Source organism: Sinocyclocheilus grahami, unplaced genomic scaffold, assembly GCF_001515645.1.
Source record: "Sinocyclocheilus grahami isolate Dianchi unplaced genomic scaffold, SAMN03320097.WGS_v1.1 scaffold32.1, whole genome shotgun sequence".
NCBI classification, from domain to species: Eukaryota; Metazoa; Chordata; class Actinopteri; order Cypriniformes; family Cyprinidae; genus Sinocyclocheilus; species Sinocyclocheilus grahami.
Genome location: NW_015505211.1, coordinates 1039814 through 1050892, shown reverse-complemented (window position 1 = coordinate 1050892; position 11079 = coordinate 1039814). Strand labels below are relative to the sequence as shown.

The following is an 11079-nucleotide window of genomic DNA, read 5'->3' as shown; positions in this document are numbered from 1 at the left end:
GTGTGTACATTAATGAGGAAAAAAAATTAACTTAAATGATTTTAGCAAATGGCTGCAATATAACAAAGAGTGAAAAATTGAAGGGGGTCTGAATACTTTCCGTACCCACTGTACATATGGATGTAGTAGTAATTATCACAGTGACAACCTGAAGTTTTATCATAAATTATGACATTTATAAAAGTTATCAAAATGTAAAAAAAGAAAAAAAAATTCTTATATAATATACTAAATAGGAAGGCTGTCAAGTTCAGTTCACTTTCCTTGGCTTATTACAACCCTGGTTCCCTTGCATACTAAACTAAAATTACACTGCTAGACGGTCCCTGGTGCCCCCTCAAAACATTAAGAGCATGTTAATCTGTACTATAGTAGGAGGTTAGAGTGAAGATTGTGAAATTCTGTGGTCTCCCTTTCAATAATGCTTTTACGGAAAGCAGAACCTCTGAAAGAAGAATGAGAAAGAAAAAAAAACAGACTCCATGTTCTTATAACCCTCCATGTTTCAAAAGAAAATGCATTTTTAAAAATGTTACCAGTACTGTTTTATTTCCATTTCCTCTATGTCATCGAATACACAACAACAAAAACAATGAGTTAGCAAAATTTCATTCAAGATGAAAGACATTCTGTTCACAGGAACAGATCGTGTCAATAAACAGTCATTTCAGAATGGTGGCAAGCAATGAAGGTGATGGTAATGTTCATTTTATTTGTATCAGAGTGAATCTCTGAAGTGTTTGACCAGCGGAAGTAAGATTTTATTTTTTTTGACTTGTGATCTAGATTGTGGGTGGGTGCATGGCCAGGAAGTTCATCATTCAGAACGTCTGTGTTCGTGTGCAGATGTGTCAAACACACTGAGCACATCAACATGTTTTTAAAATGGACTACAAACTGTCTTTTATTTTTGACTTTAATTTATCTTCCACATACAGGTAAGAGACTTCAATTCTGTTTGCTTCTCCCTTTTATTTCAAGCAAAGAAGTTTCATCTAGGCTAAGGTCTCATTTGTGACTTAAACTGACTAATTACAATGATGGGTAATACATCTTATATGTGGCAGATTTTCTGTAATTCCTTCCACAACAGAAGTGATATGTGTACTGTGCTATGCTGTTGGCTACACTGAATTTGTCTCAATTCACAGGCGGAAGGAATGTTTCCACAGTAATCAAAGGAGAAACTGTGCATCTGCCCTGCCAGTCACCTAAAGACAGTGATCAATTTAATGTAGAGTGGACAAAATATAGTACAAATAGTACCACTATTTGTAAATGGATGATTAATAAAGATACTGTATCTCCCATCAGTGAATGCGCTCCTCGTTTTACATTAACCAGAGAGCCTTTAAAAATACAAATAAAAGACGTTCAGCCCAGTGACTCTGGTTATCACAGCTGTAAAACGACAAGAATAATTCCACCACCATCATTGGACTACTTCACAAATATGACACTCCAAGTTGTAGGTGAGTGCCATTCATACATTTTTTTGAACTGTCCTTTTGTTGTAGACCATTTGACCTAGATGTCAATAATTAACAATTTCAATAACAGTAATTAACAATAACAATTTTTCACAGTAGTTGTTCCACATCTGCAGAAATTGAACAGCAGTAATGACACCTGTCTCCATCTGCTCTGCTCTGTGGAGGGTCTGACAACTGAGGTGAACTTCACCTGGAGCCAGGGTGAAAGGTCACTTCATCCATTCACATCTTATTACATGAACAGCGAGCTGCGTCTGTGTAAACCTGACTGGCGTGAAGGAGAGACAATCACCTGTTATGCCAGATACTCAAGTACACAAACCCATAGAAGTATAAAAGTCACCTCAGAGACACCTTCTGACAAAGGTGGGTCATTTTATCTACCTATTACTTTAACCAGGACAATCTAGAGCATGATATTTAATTTAATGCAACACTATGAATGACAATTCAGCAAACTTACACTAACCTAATTGCTTCCAGCCCACCAAACTGCTAGTTGAAAAAAATCACACGCATACCTGTTTAAATGTTAGAAATATAGAGCAGTTTGATTAAATAATGGGCTTCGACTTTAACCAGACTAAAACAAATGTGATGTGAAGGATCATATACAGTATGTGCGTATGTATGCCTGTGTACCTCCAAATAATTAATAACAAAATGTTTTTAATATTCTTAAGCAATTCTGTCAATTAATCTTTGGTTATTACTAAAAACTAAACAAATACAAAGCAAAAATGCGAATACATTAATATTAGTACATACATTAGAAATAGCGTTCCAAGTTACAGTAGGAGAGTCACTGTGATGGTCTCTAGCAGACTGCTTGGTTCAATCAGGAGAGGTTTTCCTTTAGTCTGATGTTTATGATCTGATCGTACCCTGTTTGTGACCATTACAGCTGTTGACAGTGTGCCGTTCCAGCTGCTGATCATCTCATGCAGTGCTGCTGCAGGCCTCATCTTCTGCAGCATCCTCACGGTTGTTATTTGCAAATGTGAGTATGATTATATTTGACTCTTTAACAATTATTACTACTCAGATTACTTCAATTTATAGAAACTACAGGGGGAAAATAATATCAAATATCAAAACTGCGTGTATATAAAGGTGTTTTTTAAAATAAAGTTATGAAGTTTTTTTTCTGTCGTATGTTTCACAATAATCCAACAAGTTAAGAAAGGATTTGACCGTTTAAAAAAAGAAGGCAAGAATTTGATGGAAATAATGACTGTTTCCCTCCCTCTGTTCAAACACCTCTCTGTCTCAACACATCAGCATCCTTCTATATGTCTATTTCTGCTTTCTGTCACCAAGATGTCAAAATCTTACAAACAGCATTTTTATATATTTTTAGGACAATATCTGAAAAGGTGCATGAACATGTCTGTTTGTAGCATATGGTGAACCAAAAACTAAAAAAGCTAAAAGATGGTAGGACGGTTTGCTAGTCCTCCTAACTGAGTCTTCCTGGTCTCCCAGCCTGACCAGCTAGAAAAAAAATACAAAATAAAAAAACCTCTAAAACCAGCTAGCAGGACAGGTTAAAACCAGCTTGATGAGGTTGGAAGACCTGTTTAATCCAGTTAAAAACAACAAGCTGGCTGGATTTATGTCTTTCAGCAGGGAATATGGCTAAAACCAAGTTACCACAGTTTAACAAAACAGACAGCAATACCTCTAGTAGCCATTTACATGGGGAAGGCAAACAAGAATGTCTTGAGGTTGTTGTATTCGTCTACTGATGTATTAATAGTTCTCACGGATCATTAAAAACTCGATATAGAGTCCGCCAGACCTCACCATTCGATATATATTGAAAACCTATTTTTATAGACCTCCACTCGATGGAGACAAAGCGAACGCCTATTAGTTCCCTGCTGAAAACAAAAACGACAACAACTGAAACTGGCCTCAGCTGGTTGGCTGGTTTTAGCTTGTCTTCAGGGCCGATCATAGCTGATTAGCAGGCTAGTTTTTGAGGGGCTTTGACCACCTCTTTAGTTGGTCAGGCTATTTTAAGCTTGTCAGGCTTGGAGACCAGTAGGTAAAACCAACTGAACACCAGCATGGCCAGGCTGGGAGATCATCTTGACCAGTTTAAACCAGCTGAGGCCAGTCAACCAGCACAGGAAATTTCCACCAAAATATAAGTTACTGCAGTAAACTAAAATTATTGTCAAAACAAGATATTTTGCACTGTTTAAAAAGAGACAGAGCAGGTAATTTTATATAATTTTACAGTTGAGGCAATTATTTCAGTTTATTTCAATATGTTAAAATAAAAATAAAAATTTATCTGTGAAAAGACTGTTATGTTTCTCGTCTGTGTTCGTTGTATTTGTATGTCTAACATGGTGTCTTGTTTAATTTTGTAGGCAGAAAGCAAGACGAACATGGATCTGTAGTGTTCAGCAATAAAGTCTATGAGAACTTCAGTTTCGCCATGGGCCGTCAGAACATGCAGTCCAATGACAAACCACAGCCAGAAGAGTGTATTTATGAGAACTAACTGCTGCTGCTGCTGCTTACATAACCTTTGCTTTAAAGCCAGATCGGCCCAGTTGTTACGAAGGCAGTACTTAGTCTTTTGCTAAGATATATTTGATGGTGCACTGCGAATGTGAAGCAAACGGTCACTGCATTGTTTACAAACAATATTTTTTCTAGTAACTGTTTTTATTTTTTTTAGCACTGTAGGTGCACTGAACTGTTATGTCTGTTAAATTAATTTAAATTATGATAATAAGCAGGGACCTTATATCCGTTTTCTCAGATACAATGCAAAGGCATTATTAAAGTCTCTCTTAGCACTTTTTGTTGTAAGACTTTTGTTTTTGATATGGTATTTAGACTGTCTATATTGCAATATGTCATTACTTGTAAATAAATAATACATTATAAGTATTTTGTGTCAAAGCTTCTTTGCAGAAAATTATTTCACACTATTTCACTATATTTTATGCTCTGATCAAATTTGGGTTGCAATGAAAAATGCAAAAATCATTTTAGTTCACATAGTTTGAGCAAAGTTATCTTCTAATTTGAGTACATGATGGTTTATTTAGTGAAAATATATATATTTAGAAACTTTGCTCCTTTTAGCACAGGGTGCCTCACAGATCTGAAACTAAATTTCTCTAATTTGTCTCGATGGGAATTTAGATTGTGTTCGTTTTAATTTTTTTTTCAATGTTTGTCAGGTACAGTATGTATGAGTCAGTCATTTGTTAGAATATTTCTATTAATTTCCTCTTTGAAAAAATGTATAATAAATACAAAAAGGAATTTGATGGGATCCAGATGACGTGTTAATGTCGACTGTTCATAATCAATGCTTTACTTAGAGGAAATCACAACCTCAGCCAATTTCACAGCATGAGACACTTTGAAATGCAGAACACAGTGATGCACAACACTTTTGAGAGATGGTGAGTGTGTGATTCTTATGAAGATATTTAAAAACTATTATAGATAAATATGAATATGAGGCAACTTGAAAGCATGTTTAGATCTTTTGCTGTAGTTGTTATATTAAAACATTGAAATTAGTAGATATTCATATCACTCTGCAAAAAAGTACAGAAAGGGATAGTTCAGCCAAAAACACAAATTCTATCATAATTTACTCACCCTCATGTTGTTACAAACCTGTATGTCTTTTCTCTTTTTTCTTTCTTTTTCGCAGGTATTTTTCTTTGATCTGTTGTGGATACTTTTAGTCAAGTCAAGTCAAGTCACCTTTACTTATATAGCGCTTTATATAATACAGATTGTGTCAAAGCAGCTTTACAGTGTTAAACAGGACAAATGTGTGCTGATAATGCAAGAGGACAATAGAAAACAGTCTGTTTATCAGTTAAAGTCATTGTCCAGCTCAGTTCAGTTCTCTTCCAATAGTGTCTGTGCAGTCAAGTCAACGATGTTGCCAGAAATTGTGTCCCTGACTAAGCAAGCCAAAGGCGACAGCGGCAAGGAACCAAAATCCATCAGTGACAGAAATGGAGGAAAAAACCTTGGGAGAAACCAGGCTCAGTCGGGGGGCCCAGTTCTCCTCTGGCCAGACAAAACCAGCATGGTGTGGTTCAATTCTGCAGCGCTCGTCAGATTGAACAGAGGACTCGTCTGGTTCTTGTGATCTTGTGCTGATGGCTAACGAGGTCTTCGCAAGTGGATCTGTCTCTAGGGTTTGTCTAGTTGACATGGTCTCCGCTGACATTCAGTGCTGTAGAGGTCATCTCTAGGTGCTGATCCACCATCTGGACTGGATACGGACTGGATCCAGGTGACTGCAGTGACCATCTGGTCTGGAAACAGGATAGATCTGGGTGACTACAGTGACCTCGGAATAAGATTGAAACAGACTAATAATAGCGTAGATGCCATTCTCCTTACGATGTAACGAGTACATTGGGTGTTATGGGAAGTGTTCCCGGTTCCGGTTGGCCTAATTAATGCAGCCTAACAATTCTTTAACGGATTTGAATTATAGAAATGTGATAGTTTGATATGTGTATGCCAGGTTAAAGAGATGGGTCTTTAATCTAGATTTAAACTGACAGAGTGTGTCTGCCTCCTGAACAATGCTAGGTAGGTTGTTTCAAATTTTGGGCACTAAATAGGAAAAAGATCTGGCGCCCAGCAGTTGATTTTGATATTATCAATTGTCTTCAGCTTTCAGTAAAAAAAAGATAAATTTATGAATAATATGACATATATCTTCTTACTAATTGTGCAATTTATAACTTGGCAAGAGAAATTCAAGCTTTGTTTTCAGTGTTTGGCAATACGACAGTGAATCGCTTGACCGCGCATCGTTTCAAGGGGCCGTTTTGCACAGAATGCATTTTTGTGTTCCACTATGCTGCTTTCTATTGCTTAGATGTCTCGCTTGAGTCTTTTGGAGATCAGCGCGCACGACACAGCATTCTAAAAACACTGTAAGTTAGAGTTTAACTCTATATGTTGTGTCTCTATACATTTATTGTTATTATTATTATTATTATTATGCACACTCTTGCTTTTTTAAAAGTAAAAACAAATTTTTTGTGAATGGAAACCAAGGCTGTGTCCGAATCTACTACGTAGAGGGAGAATAACAGAAATAGAGGAGGAAATAGGGAGGTGGAGGGATGCCGGAAGAATTGTTGCTGGGACGTCACAATGAGTGCAGCTTATACAGTGGGGAAAAAAAGTATTTAGTCAGCCACCAATTGTGCAAGTTCTCCCACGCCTTTGCATGTTTACCAATGACCTACATCAACCTTTGGTGCATCACCTGCCTCAACACATCTTTACAACCTCCCACACGGTGTGGTTAAAATAACCAGACCACTTCATCACTTCTTAAGTTCAGCTGCACAATCAGAGCATGAAGATGTTGCTCTACAAGAGATGTTTTGGTGGAGAATAGCAAATGAGGTCTACAGGACATTTGTTGAACCATTTGTTTCAGAGCATTACTACGCTGTACATCTGTTATACTGGTACAATCCAATCAAAAAAATCAATACTTTCCCGCCTGATGAAAATCGTATGTGTGTTAATTTTGGTAAATATAGAGATTAGCAATACTTCATTAATGTGTTTTACAGTAATGTAATTTAAGAATCACTTCATCACTTCTTAAGTTCAGCTGCACAATCAGAGCATGAAGATGTTGCTCTACAAGAGATGTTTTGGTGGAGAATAGCAAATGAGGTCTACAGGACATTTGTTGAACCATTTGTTTCAGAGCATTACTACGCTGTACATCTGTTATACTGGTACAATCCAATCAAAAAATCAATACTTTCCCGCCTGACGAAAATCGTATGTGTGTTAATTTTGGTAAATATAGAGATTAGCAATACTTCATTAATGTGTTTTACAGTAATGTAATTTAAGAAGTGTATTTTGTAGAAGCATTTGGACTAATAAGATTGAAATTGTAATTAATTTACAGATAAATTGTATGGATTTTCTTCTAAATAAATAAAAAGTCAAACCAAAATGTCACACTACACTGCCTTTAGGACCTGGTGAACTCTCTACTGTCAAACCAAACTGTCACTATATTACACTATCTCTAGGCCCGGATCAACTTTCTTCTATCCTGCGTATGTGCTAGTTGTTTACACAAGTTACTCATGGTGCGTCATAGGCCTGAAGCTAAATGTCCCAGTCCTGCACGCCTAGTGTTTGTGGTTGACAAGTACATAGATGTGATGCAACTCTTTTACATCATTTTCCAGCTAACATGCAACTGTAGAGTCAAAAATTAAAAATGAAATAATGTATACCTTATCATATTACTGTCTTCGTGGTTGAAAATGGATTAAACAATCCTGGGTGTAAGATTTTGTTTGGTTCTTCTTATTTGTTTTGTTTAACTTTTGTTTAGTACAGAATCAGTCCTTCATTGCTAGAATGTTTTAGTCATTTCCTCTTTTTAAACTGTGTGACGAAATATACAAGGAATTTGATGGGATTCAGATGATGTGTTACTGTCGACTGATGATAACTGATGCTTTACTTAAAGAGGAAATCACCGCCTCAAACTAGTTTCACAGCATGAGACACTTCAGCAAAACATTGTGAGGCAGAAGCCACACACAGCACTTTCCCTGGAAAGAGAGATGGTGAGTGTGTGATTCTTATGAAGATATTTGAACACTATTTTACATGTATGTAAATATAATGCGTTTACTAAGTCGAAAACATGTTTAATATTTTTTTCGCTTTTGTCATTATGTCAGAAAAACTGCAGCTATTACTGTATGCAAAAAGTAAATTAAATTAACTAATAAACGAAAAGTTTCTTAATTCTTAATTAACAATACAAAATATGCAGCCCTGAATCTTATTACTTAAGAACTTGTTTAAAATTTTATATTTCATATGACATTTCTGTTTAATGTGTAAAGTGTTTTTTTTTTGTTTTTTGCAGTGTTTCCCTCTGTTCTTTTGTGGGTGGATGCTGTTTTCAGTTTTTGGTAATAAAATTGTCTTCTATCTTTTGTTGACATGCTAATATGCTTCACTCTTCACTTTCTGAACATTATAAATACATGAAATTTCCTCTAACATTAAAATGTTACAATGATACATCAAGTACTTGTCGAATCTATCAGAAAAAATTTTTTTGCCCCGGCAAATTACACAGGAAGCACCTGCACAAAGAGAACCTAAATGTTGCAATTCACAGCTTGGCATGAGAAATTCAATTTGTTGCTGGTCTTTGTTTTTTTAGCTTTTGGCGATGCAGCAGTGAATCACACTACAACTTTATTTGTCAATCATGGACAGCCTGCCATAATCAGATGCAACTACAGCCGAACAAATGACACAGAAAGCATGACAGCAGTTCTGCAAACATTAAATCTTGCACTGTGTTCATATTACTTCTATGACAATACATGGAAAAAACTAGGTTGTAAAGATCCTGTCAGATTCACATGGATTCCAGAGACTAAGGAAATAACATTTGAACTCTTAAATCTCCAAATTCAGGATACCGGCACATACACCTGTACTGTGAAGAGGATTGTAAAACCACCTCAAGTGGATCTCGGAGTTCAAAGAGTTCAAGTTATTGGTAAATCATTACTTAATAATCAGAAGAAGAAAAAAACGATAGATTACCGATAGAGATAGATCTGAATGATAAGTATTGTATTTTGTGCATTAATTCTGCCTCTCAGTGCGTCCCATCTTGTCGCTGTCCTGTGTGAAGAGGCCTGATGGATCTCCCATGATTCTGTGCTCTGTGGAATTTTACCCTGAGTCTCTTAAACAGTTGTGGATCAGAGATGGAGACGTCCTCAACAGCTCATACTCAAACAAATCATTCAATGGATCCTTCAGTCAGCAATCATACCTTAAATTGCCACCACAAACCTTCAATGAGACAATCTACTCCTGCTGGGTAAACCACCCGTCCTTAGACAAACCACTCATGGCCAATTTATCGAGCTCTGTCTGCTATGAAAGTGAGGGTAAGTTCAGAGATATTACAGATGTATTTTTTCAATGTGTTATATAATGTATTTATGAGGCTTTTGCAATTATTCTGTCTTGTAGGTGTAACTGTGATTGTGACAGTAGTGTTTGTCATGTTGACAGTGGCGTTGACTGTCTTTTTGATCACTGTAGACATATGCAAACATTACAGTAAGTCTCAGTGTCTGATTTATATGTCATTCTGAAACCAAAACTGTTTAGATCCGTTTTTGCAAAAACAGGGCTGTAAAAGTGTCTCTTGAGTAATATAGGCTACAAGTGATATGTCATTTTATAACATTTTAAAATAAGTAACATACCTCAGCAGTCGCAGTGAGTCACAAATCTCCCACACTTAGTAAACCTTAATAACCTTGAACCTGATTGTGCCCACAGATGTGCAGATGTTGTTATAGAGAGTTTCATCTCATATGTGATCAACCTTCATCATCGTGCGCATGAATCTGCTCTTATCTTCTTCCAGGAAGAACACATCAGCAGTCTGTGTCTCCTGTAGGAGTGAGTGTCACACCTGAGCCTGTCCTCCATGATCCCCTGCAGTCTGAGATACTGTACTCAACACTGGGTGACCATCATCCAGTCCCTTGCGGCCCTGCTGTTGTCCGCTTATTTGCATAATAAACACTGAATGAGCAAATCTTACAATGTTAGATTTGTGTATATCTCATTGGTATCACAGTGGTACAACAACAGTTAGTTATGGGGCTGGTTGCATAAACTGCTGAGACTAGTCTCAAAGGGCACCTATTATGCAAAATCCACTTTTACATGGTGTTTGGACATAAATGTGTGTTGGCAGTGTGTGAACACAACTATCCTACAATGATAAAAATCCACCTACTCCTTATTTTTTAATCCCCAATAAACCAAATCGGTCTCAGTAGACATGCCGTTTTGATTCTCTGAGCATTGTGACATCACATTGTTTAGGCCCCGCCTACGGCCGCCGCCCTGAGAGAGCCTGAAACCCCGCCATGTTTATCTTCACACTAGAGCATTTAAAAGCAGAATTCAAGTATTCAGAATAGTTTTTTGCGGGGGGGAATATGATAAGAATTTGCCGGGGCAACTTCTGAATTCAAATCAGACGTTCCTCCGAATTTTCCTTATGCAAACAAAAATCTAACCAAGTTATACTTTCTGCAGTTATTAACTATTTATACATACACCTGCATACACAATAAACATAACAATCCTATACTTACACATACAGTCTAAGTATACACTGTACATGCAGACATATGCACATATTTTTTAACATATTATACAGAAAGTCCTAAAACAAAACAAGACAATTATCTACATAGGGAGGAATATTATTATTAAAAAAAAAAAAAAACACCAGGGGTGGAATGGATCTTAGATCCAACTCAAATTAAGTCAACATCCCTCTCTTCCTAGTCTCCTGTGCCTTCATCCCCTAAATACCTTATAAAGGGCTCCCAAGTTTTAGAAAACTGTATTCTCTTATTCCTTAGACAGAGCCTTATATGCTCCAAATGTAGTGTATTTGTGATTTCGTCAAGCCACAGCTGGAAAGGAGGTGGCAGTTTATCTTTCCAGAATGTTAAAATAAGCTTTT

At 36.7% G+C, this 11079-nt stretch overlaps 2 protein-coding genes across 4 annotated transcripts; both read left to right on the top strand.

Moving 5' to 3' along the window:
* Positions 1-838: 838 nt before the first annotated feature.
* On the top strand, positions 839-4369 carry LOC107578982 (uncharacterized). The gene is made up of 5 exons (XM_016264879.1): positions 839-938; positions 1152-1472; positions 1587-1859; positions 2398-2493; positions 3875-4369. Exons 1-5 carry the CDS (start codon positions 875-877, stop codon positions 4006-4008), a joined length of 888 nt encoding a protein of 295 aa, XP_016120365.1. The 5' UTR covers positions 839-874; the 3' UTR covers positions 4009-4369.
* A 3661-nt stretch (positions 4370-8030) lies between these two features.
* On the top strand, positions 8031-10269 carry LOC107578956 (uncharacterized). 3 transcript variants are annotated; one of them, XM_016264861.1, is made up of 6 exons: positions 8031-8116; positions 8425-8470; positions 8728-9072; positions 9179-9472; positions 9558-9647; positions 9961-10269. In XM_016264861.1, exons 1-6 carry the CDS (start codon positions 8114-8116, stop codon positions 10113-10115), a joined length of 933 nt encoding a protein of 310 aa, XP_016120347.1. In that variant the 5' UTR covers positions 8031-8113; the 3' UTR covers positions 10116-10269. The 3 variants fall into 3 exon arrangements, with proteins under 3 accessions (XP_016120347.1, XP_016120340.1, XP_016120354.1); XM_016264854.1 differs by lacking the exons at positions 8031-8116; positions 8425-8470 and having other exon boundaries at positions 8486-9072; XM_016264868.1 differs by lacking the exons at positions 8031-8116; positions 8425-8470; positions 9558-9647 and having other exon boundaries at positions 8486-9072.
* Positions 10270-11079: the final 810 nt, after the last annotated feature.